General features: G+C 39.9%; 1 protein-coding gene across 1 annotated transcript in view; it reads left to right on the top strand.

The window, feature by feature from the left end:
- The first annotated feature begins 1610 nt into the window (after positions 1-1610).
- agps (alkylglycerone phosphate synthase) overlaps positions 1611-10684 on the top strand; it is a 204820-nt gene continuing 195746 nt past the window's right edge. Inside the window, exon 1 of the mRNA XM_028806233.2 lies at positions 1611-1902. Coding sequence (XP_028662066.2) covers positions 1715-1902 — 188 coding nt within the window. The 5' untranslated portion in view covers positions 1611-1714. The remainder of the gene's footprint in view (positions 1903-10684) is intronic.

The following is a 10684-nucleotide window of genomic DNA, read 5'->3' as shown; positions in this document are numbered from 1 at the left end:
CAGTCTCAGACGTGCATTGTAGGCGCCTGCGTACATTGATCTTATCCAGGTGGGCTCGTGTTTGTATCGTTGAGCTGTATTGTGTTTGAATTTGGTGTAAAGCGTTCAGCGGTTTGTACAATCCCAAGCAGCACATTATTCCTAACTTCACTCCGCAGTAGTGCCACTCACAGTATGGCGGTGACGCCTGCGCCTTCCGTACTATGTCGGGTTTCACTATGCTGTGTAGGCGCCTTTGCCTTTCGTACTTTCCCGTGCCTTCCGTACTATCTTTATGGACCTGTGGGGCCTCCGTAGCCTCTTCCGTTTGAATCTGGGCTGCAGCGCAGAATCCTCTTTTTTGTGTGGCCGTGTCGGTAGTCGTTAGCTATGGGCGCGTTGTTGCTTCATTTCTCATTCACGTCAAGAGCTCTTTCGTTTTTGAGCGGTGACTTCTTCGTGCGTGGTGGATCACACTTCACTGGCGGTTTATGAGATACGCGCTGTCGGCGCCTGCGCACTATGTCTCCTGCGTCCATCGCCGTGTACCTGGGTCTGTGCCTTCCGGTTTACCATTCTCGGTTAGTAATATGGATTCTTGCAGCAGCATTTTGAATTAACTGGAGGCTGTTTAAAGAACAATTTGAACATCCAGTGAACACCGCATTGCTGTAGTCAATCTATATATATTTTGGCCATGTGTGGATTTTAGAAAATTCAAAACAAATTCAAACTTGTGCCCCAAATTCTTGTTTTTTAGAGTCATTAATGATGTATGTTGTACTATCATTCCATCCCAGAAAAGGAACAGTTCAAAGAAATCATTGAAAGCCCACATTTACCATTACATTCATGTTCATGATGAGCATATGTAAACCTCTGATCACAACTACAAATCTAAAATTCTATTACTAACTTGTAAAGCTTTAAATGGCTGTGCATTAACCTACCTCCATCACTCTGCACCTGTCTGCCCACTAAGGTCCACCGATTCTGGCAATCTATTTGTTCCCCAAACTAACCTGAACCTTCAGCTCTCTAGTGCCCAAAACCTTTAAAAAAACCTTCCAAAATTAATGAAATCAGCTATTTCAATTAATGAAGAAAAAAAACCAAAACAATTAAAAGCTAGTTAATTTAGGAAGGCATAGAACTTATCCTGACTTTCTAACCATTTCTCCCAGTCCAGGTGCTCAGGATGGTTTGTGTCTGGATCACAAATTATGTTTTCGGTTTAGGATATTCATGTAATATTTTGTTACGTTGTATTCTTATTCTGGTTTATTTTCTCTCCTATTAATTCAAAACTTTGTGTTTCCTGTATTTATCTTTATTTAGTGTTTTATGTGAATATTGTTTGTATCCAGGTTGTACAGTTCTGTGAAAAAGCATTTGTCTGCTTCCTGATTATTATATTTCAGCCAGGGTTCCTCTCTTGGTTGGACTTCAAATACCATTTTTATGTCTATTTTGTTCATTTTTGATTCCTTTGTTCCTTTAACCTTCACCGTAACCGTAGTGAATTTCAGTTAACTGAGTAATAGCGACAGACTTCCAAGAATCCTTCAGAGTCAGGGAGAGGGAAGGAAAGAAGGCGTGAGCGTCGCGCCATGGCAACCAACGTAATTGGCGCAGAGCACGCCGGGAGTTGTTGTTCCTAAGCCTTCTCTCCTAACTCGTCGTTGCCGACCTCTGACTTTCCCCGCTTCTCTCAGTTCCACAACACGGAAGCAGCATGGCGTCTGACATGAGCAGCAGCAAGGGTGAACGGCCGCAAACTGCACAGTACAGGCTGCGGATCATCGCAGGCCATCTGCAAAGCCCCGGTCGGGTCTCGGCAAGCGAGTGCAAGGGAGAGGCGTCGTCGACGTCGTCAACTGCTGCAGCGAACGCGGGCCAGAGCGGGACTATCCCGAGGAGAAGGTGAGTGCTGCGTGGAGCAGGAGAGCTTTGACACATTGGTCGTTCCACACCCCTTTCTAAGTCCGCGGGCGTGATTTCCCTAAGCTGGCAGGACAGGTTGGCACGTAGGGTATGTATGGGTTTACTGACTGTTGACTCCTGGAGTGCCCAGCCAGCCACGCTTCGTAGGCGTCTCCCACTCCTCTCTCTCGCGCGGGCACACACACGCCACCCACCCGCTAGTGACAGCCTGTGCCGGGCACGGGTGTCGTCTGCAGGCCGTTGAATGTGCACTCCGGAGTTTGCCGACGTCATTAAGGTAATAGTTTCTTATCCACATGGTTGCCTCCCGCCATCAGTTCAAGTGACAGCGCGCGAGGCTTTTAGTATAACAATCTAGTGGAGCTTTACTTTGCAAGTTGTTACGTAAATCTGGGAACTCCGTGTATGGAATTGATTCAGTTATTGTTATGCCAGGCCTGAAATGTACTTGTATTGTCGTTCTCTGCTTGTAGGGTGCAGGCGCGTTTTGCAATTTTTTCGAGAGGTGAGCGAAGTGGTTAGCGTATCTGTGTCACAGCCCTTAAAGTCACGGACTAGCCGTGTGGATTTAACAACTGATTTGGCATCTTCACATTGGCTCCAGATGGGGAAGCGTGGCGGTGTGTCCTGCGATGGTTTTTATACCGAGTGTTCCCTGGGATGTGCCCATAGACTCGTTTCGTTTACGTGCTGCTGGACAGACGGGAAATACGAGTTTTCCAATTTGGAAATTTGGCTAAAACCTCATTCGAAGTGGTAGCGCTCGGTGGAACAATTCGTAGATAAAGCCAGCTTGTGACGTAACGTTTAAGCCTTCAAACTTTTCCAAAGACTCTGCATCAGGTTTATGTGTTCTTTATGCACTTCTTTGATTTGCAAGCCACAGACTTTAAATTTAGCATACATATATTTACTAACACAAGTCAGGTTTTTATCATGTAACTTTTAAGCCTTGTCCCATTTAACTCCCTAAAAACACTAGCCCTGGGTTAGAGTGGCAACAAATACTAACCAAACAGTGCCATGCAGTTTCTCATGGTGGTGACATGGTTAGAAACTGCAAAATCATTAGGGTTTGATTCAAACGCATTACATTTAACTTTTTCTTAAATCAACTGCTTGTGCCATGCAGGTTGTAATGGTGATCTCCTAGATTTGTTCATGGTATTCAACCACAAAATCAGGGTTTGATTCTAGCCCATTACAATAAACTTTCTTTTGTTTTTAGTGAAATGTTTGTGCATTGCCGGTTGTAATTGTTGTGCCTTGGTAAGCCACCACAAATAAGCCACCTCAAAATGAGAGTTCGATTCTATCCCATTAAGTTGACCTTTTCTTTTAATCCACCACTTCTGCTATGCAGGTTGTAATGGTGATGTAGATAGATAGATGGATAGATATTCCTGGTAAGCAACTACAAAATCAGCGTTTGGTTGTAGCCCATTACAATTAACTTTTTTTTAATTTAATCAAATATTTGTGCCATGCAGGTTTGTAATAGTAGTGTCATGGTTAGCAGCCTCAAAATCAGGGTACAATTCAAACCCATTACTTTTACCTTTTTCTTAATCAACCTTTTGTACCATGCAGGGTGTAATGGCAATGTCATAGATAGAAAGAAGCAACCACAAAATCACATTTTAATTCTAGCCCATTAAATTTAACTTTTCCTTTAATGAACTGTCTGTGCCATGCCGGTTGTATTGGTGGTGTCATGGTAAGCAACCACAAAATCAGGGTTCAAATCCAGCTTGTAGAACTCAATTTTTTCTTTACTCAACTGTTTCACTCACTACTTTTGTCATGTAACCAAGCTCTCCCAGGTAGGGCCATATTGACTCCGTAGTTATTTACTGCAGTTTGGAGTTGTAAGCAAAATCTGTCACCCTTTACACCACCAGCACAAACTGCTCCTCATTGTTTCTCTGTTCTATCTGAAGCTGCTTAAATCAGATTTTAGACTTATTACTTTAAGTCTTTGGCTTCAGAGTGAGTAGTCATAACCACAGAATTAGTCTTGCGGTTCCAGATAGGATTCTCGAACAAGAACACATGCCTAGGTACAACTCACTAAAAAGTTTTGTAGTGGATGGCTGTGAAATTACAAGCTGTAAGGGCTCCATCCACAGGGTTTCTTCCTTAAAGCTTATCCCCAATTTCCTCCAGTTTGTGCACTTTAAATGTCTGGGGTTGCAGTGTCTCATTTCTCCTCATGTAACAGAGACATATGTACAGTAACTATTGAAAGACTCTGAGAGAGTAAAAGAAACTGAACAAAAGACTTGATACTGAGGGTTGATAGAGGGGTATAATTACTGTTATCTCTAGAAGAACGTGGTACCAGAAGCTGAATGATTAATTTGTATATCTTGCTGTCTTTCTAACTGTTGCATCAGTGCATGGCATAACAGCAGCAAATAGTGTTTAGAGTAGCACTATATATATATATATATATATATATATATATCCATCCATCCATCCATTTTCCAACCCGCTGAATCCGAACACAGGGTCACGGGGGTCTGCTGGAGCCAATCCTAGCCAACACAGGGCACAAGGCAGGAACCAATCCCGGGCAGGGTGTCAACCCACCGCAGATATATATTGGCAAAACGAAACCTTCGAGGAATGAGAAACTTGCTTCGCCGCTGATAGATAAGGAGAACAAGCACGTCCGCAAAAAACAAAACTGTCAGCTCTTTCAGATTTTTTTCTGACAATAGCAATAGTTTTTAGGAACCTAGGCTTTTTACAGAGAGGGCTTACACAAGTAGTATGTATATGTGTGTATATATAATAATAATAATAATAATTCTTTGCATTTTATATAGCTCTTTTCTCACTACTCAAAGCGCTCAGCAATTGCAGGTTAAGGGCCTTGCTTAAGGGCCCATCAGAGCAGAGTCCCTTTTTGTTGGCATTTACAGGATTCGAAGCGGCAACTTTCCGAATGCCAGTGCAGATCCCTAGCCTCAGAGCCACCACCACTGAAATTTTAAGGAATGTAACACCTACAGATAATAAGAATTGACTTAATGTATGTATCTTTGAGATACATACATTAAGTCAATTCTTATTATCTGTAGGTGTTACATTACTTAAAATTTCAGTGGTTGTGTAAACTGTGGATATTGAAGCATTGCTCCAATTGGAAAAAATGGTATTAGGTTCTTTTGGACAATGTTCACGATATACTTTTGCTTCCCTTTACCATAAACACACAGTTTTATGTACCAAAAATCAAGTGAGCGCATCATAATGTGCCAGTCCTGTGAGCTGGGTCAGGACCAGCCGGAAAGATAAAGTCGGGTAGATGTGCCGGCCCTCCGTTCTTTCATCCTGAAGGCTCAGTAATGATCCTTTTGCAGGTTCACCTATTGAAATACTGTTGTGACTTTTACTTCTTCTAGATAGTCAAATGTGATTGTCGTCTTGGTGCTCTGACACAGGCCACAAGAGACCATGGCAAGGCCGATCCGAGGACCTCACTAAACAATTCAATCAGTTGTAGCAATGGGTGGTCTGTACAAAGGGCAGGGACATTATCAGTGTGAGCTTATGACCCACAGGGAGAACAATTTTGAGTTCTGGTGCCCATCACGAACGGAGTTCAGCAGTTTACCCACTCCTCTTGGCGCCAGGTAGACACTTGTTGATGCATTCAGTGTTGTATGTGTGCAGCCCCAGATTCTAAGGACATCACAGGCTCTCAGAATTTTTTTATCTGCTTTACATGGTTTCAGATAGGCGTGCTGTCTCGAAATTGGTTACACTTTTATAATAGTAGATAAGTATTTGCTGTTCACAATTCATTAGGTGTGTCCTAAAACGCAGAATTGCTGTCAAGATCTAAAGGTAAGAGATGGGTGGAAAGCGGTGAAAAAAAGACAAAGAAAATGAAAAATTGATGGCCGGAGTATTACATAAAAAGGTATTACGTTACAATGGAACTTATGAAATAAAGTGAAGCTTACCATTTTTGGCACATGGGCCCATTAAATCGCTTATCACACATGGGTTGAACCAGTCACACCTTTTTTTTTTTAAATCTATTGCTTGAATATCAAGTAATTTGTATTTTTTCACAAAAATGCCTATTAAAATGCCATAAAGATCTAATTGATTTGCTGTACTAGTAACATTATTTATTGGCATTACAGCTCACAAAATTTCACCATCTTTGCTCTCATTATACCGATTAGAGTCATTGAAGCAACCCTGGACAGTATGGCTGATCAAACCATCCTATCCTCAGCAATCTTTTTCAACACCTCCTATGGAATTTCCAGTCACCTCAAGGCCATCTGCAACATGTAATCTCTCCAACATGTCCTGGTTCTGCTCTGTGTGTCTTCACCTAGTGATTCATAAAATGTAAACCTTTCATGGGATGCATCAAAAGGGAATTCCAAATGCATGTCCAAACAAACTCTGCTGGCCTTTCTTGAACTGGAGAAATAGCAGTTTGTATTGTTGAGGCCCTCATCCTAACATGGGTCCTACAGAAGAACCTTATTTCATTTACTTGTGTTTGGCATCTCTTTGTTTTTGTCACTGCCTATAGGTTGTGACCATAAGTGAGGGTGGAGGTGTATTGGTAAATTGAAAAATTTATCTCAGAACTTATCTCCCATTTCCTTACCACAGTCTGGTACAGTAAAAGAAGAACTGCTGCTTCTGCTGCATAGTTTGTGTTAGTGAATCCTGCAGTTACCTCTTCCCTCAATTGTATACAGAACCCTATGATACTTCATCTTCTCCAGTTAGCCACACTGTTCACCCCTTACCTGAAGAGAGCAAGTCACACTTTTCTGGGAGAGAACCATAACCTTAAATTTAGCTGCAGTTTTGAGTGTGTACTGGAGATTGCAGTTTGAAGTTTAGAGACACCACTGTTTGCCAGTATGAGAGACGCAGCTCTGATGTTCTAGGTATGCTCAAGACAGTTAAGGAAACATCAAGAATCCATTATTTTCTGTGACTTGCTGTTTATGAGGAAAAAACACTATTGAGGCCTTCAGTATTAACTAGTAATAATGTCTAGTGCACATGTACAAGTTCAGCCTTGTTACTTCATTTTACCATACGTATTGCATCTTAATAGACTACCAGCTTCTGTTGTGACTGACTTGGCCCCATTTGTGGTGCGTATGTTCATAAATTGGCTTTCAAGCAGCATATTTAAAAATAACAAGGAAAGAAATTTTACTTGCATGTTACTTGCAAGGAATTTTTGATTTTTTTTTTCAGATTAGTGATGTGTACCAGTAGGATGATTTTGAAGTGTTGACTCCAAATTGACCCCATGTGCATAGAGTCTGTTGTGTAATGCCAAGACAGGCTGTTGCTCCTGTGACACCGAGATTAAGTGGATTTGAAATTGAATGAAATATAACATACACGCCACCCCATTATGAGAATAAGCTGTTCCAGAAAACAAAGGAATGAGTGAAATGTAGAACTGAGAGAAGTTTTCAGATAGAAGAGCAGGCATTAAACAAGGTACAAAGTTAGTTTAAAATTAAAATTTGGTTTCTTATTTTCATTTGAAGTAGCTTAAAAAGTAAAACCTAATTTGTTCATTGTGTACTTATGCATTGTTTAGTCCAACAAATTGGCTGCAAAGCCTCTTGTTTGTTTAGAACATTTCATATTACGTTTTAATTGTAGTTTGTTCTCAAACTCAGAAAGTCAATACTGAAAAGTTGCCTCCCAATGCTGATAGGTTAAATTGACTAGTGGTCTGATTTTTGTTGACTTGTACTATGAGGTTATCTTTTGAGCACAGTGACATCTAGAGTCTTTTCCCACTAAGAGAACTTTAAGAATGCATGAAAGAATATCTTAGTGCAGGGGTGCCCAACTCCAGTTCTGGAGGGCCGCAGTGGCTGCAGGTTTTCATTCTAACCCTTTTCTTAATTAGTGATCTGTTTTTGCTGCTAATTAACTTCTTTTGAATTAATTTTAATTGACTTGGTTTTTAAGAAATGTTTCCCTGAATTTCTCCCTCATTTCTCTGAATTGCTTCATTTCTTTCCTTAAATGGCACCCAAACAGAAGTGAAATGTGAAGTGAGTGAGTCAACAGAGAACCAACTAAGTCAAGGCCTCAGACTCCAACCAATTTCACTCCAACCAGTTGCTTAATGAGGCACCGCCGAGTCGTATTGTTACTTAAACTCATCCTTTAATTCCATGGCTTGTTGCTGCTCTCATTGTGCAATAGCAGACATTTCCGAAATTGTGGATTTTCTTTTCTAAGAGCAGATCAACATTCCTGAGACCTTCGCTTTTCTTTATTTTAAGATATTGTATGATGGTCACAGTTTTACTGGTCCTGTTTTGGCTCATTATGTATCTCATTATTGTTTGGCTACTAATTAAGGAAAAAGAAACAATTGTGGAATCTGAGTCTTCAAGAGCAAGTCAAATAAAATGAATTCAAAAGAAGTTAATTTGCAGCAAAAAAAGGTCACTGATTAAGAAAAGTGTTAGAATAAAAACCTGCAGCCACTGCAGCCCTCCAGGACTGGAGTTGGACACCCCTGTCTTAGTGTATTCAAATATACAGTAATAATTATAGACATAACTGTACATTTTTGTGTAAATGCTCCCGCCCCCCATATGCTGAAATCAAGACAAATGTTTTATTTTATTCTGTGGTGCAATGGTAGTAAGATCTGAACTGAAATATAGCAGTAGTAATTTCTTGGGCTAAAGGTATACAGCCTTAATAGCGGCATAGTAAACATGGATGATATTTTGTTCCTTTCATTTTGTTGTGTTTTATGTCTTGTGTTAAATGGAGAGAAGTGTGCTGCTAATTAATCACTGGTGCACTGAATTGTGCTTATGTAGTGATGGATATGGTTGCAGTGAAAATGTGCATAAAGGTTTGCCATTATAGACAAGTAGATGACAATGGGAAGAAGGAAGCTTAACTTACTTGTTGGGAAATCAGTTGCAGCAGTTAATGCAGTTGGACCAGCTGGAGTATAAGGTTTGGTGATGCATTACAGAAGTACTTTGCAGACATTCTTGAGAATGCCAGGTTGAATCACTGGGTCAGCTTTAGGAGCTTGTCACAGACTTTGTAAAGCTGAGGCAGACTGTACTCTAATCTTCATTGGTGGTTAGGTTATGGAAAGGATCAACAAGTTTAAATTGATGATGTAATAACACATCTGTGTGGGCATTACACATGTATTGTCGGGTAACCTCACCATCACCTTTTCTTCCTGATACCTGACAAGAAAGCCAAGATGTCTTTTTCTGTGTTCACCAGCTTCTGTAGGTTTTTGGTGGACTCCATTTTTACTGATTGCTTGGCTGAACAGTCCAGCGCTGCAAAGCACTACAAAGTATGGTAAAGTCAGCCTGCTAAATTATTCCTTCTATTCAGGACAGTAATAAACAACTTTATTAATTAAATTCTTAATTAGTTAAACAACTTGGCCACTTCTCCCCCTCTTCTGTTCCAGCAAATGGAACAGAACCATTAGCATTCACAGCACCACGTTCATGGCCATGTTTTTACTCTAAGGTCATAAGGCTACCCAGCAGCTGGTCATTAACATTATTATATTGATTATAACTGCAATAGTAGACCTGTAGTTGATGTTTATTTGTTTTTAACTTGAACTTTAACTTGATTAATCATCAATGAAGATGATGAGGCAACTGTTTGCTTTAGGTTTCTTAGAGAGAAAAAAGTTAAAACTAAGAAAATGAAAAAATGGCAACAAGGCAGGCCTTATGAAAGACGTGTGGTGACCAATTACACCGATTAGAGTTAAAGACATACTAGATGTTTCCCAGCATCGACTGGGTGAGAGGTAGGATAAAGATAAAATAATAATTAATTATTTATTACCATAATGTGCTTCCATCGGTCTTGTTGCATTTAGTGCACCCTGCTCGCTTTGCTCACCAACCCCCGTGTTTGGTTTTCCGGATACACACTTTGAAGATTTTTTTTTTGCTTTGAATTGTTGCTATTTCATTAGTTTCATTTTTATTTCAGAACTTTGGTAAAAACAATATTTGGATGCTGAATCTTTTAAATGAGGTCCGTGAGACGTGTTTAATGACTTTGTACCATAATTCAGGTTTCTTTGTTTGGAATTTCAGCACAGACAAAACAATCTACATCATCAGCAGTTAATATTTTTTGCAAAGTAACGAATAAATGCATGTGAGGTAAACCCCGTTTTTGAAATTCTCTGACTTAAACTTCAAAGCCTTACAATATTTACATAATTAAATGACATATCACCTATGCCCATATATTCAATCTTTATTTGCCTTTTCGTTATTTCTCCGAGTAGTAATTTTTCTTTGTTTGCACTAATGCGATGTTTACTTTCTTTGTTTTGACACTTTCGTTTTTTTCTGCTTTCATATTCTGTATCTTGCTCTGCATGGGTTTTGCACGCCTACATTTTTTTTTTTTTTTGAGTCTTTTGAATTACACTCTTTTCATTATCTATAACCTGCTCTGTATGTGTTTGGCCCCCTTGTTTTTTAACCTCTTTATGACGTTTTACTTTGTTTTCTACTCTTTGTCTTTTATTTCTGACCTCGCTTTGTCCTGCTTTTTTTTTTAATGACACCTGGTCCGTGGTGATTATTTTCCCTTTTTTCGAATAATAATTTCCGTTTGTTTGTGCTACAGCGATCGTTACTTTCTTTTTTTTATACTTTCTAATTTTCCTGCTTTCATATTCTTTAACTTTCTGTACATGTGTATCACGTCATTTTTT

This window comes from Erpetoichthys calabaricus, chromosome 8, assembly GCF_900747795.2.
Source record: "Erpetoichthys calabaricus chromosome 8, fErpCal1.3, whole genome shotgun sequence".
NCBI lineage: Eukaryota > Metazoa > Chordata > Cladistia > Polypteriformes > Polypteridae > Erpetoichthys > Erpetoichthys calabaricus.
This window is presented reverse-complemented; position numbering and strand designations above follow the sequence as displayed.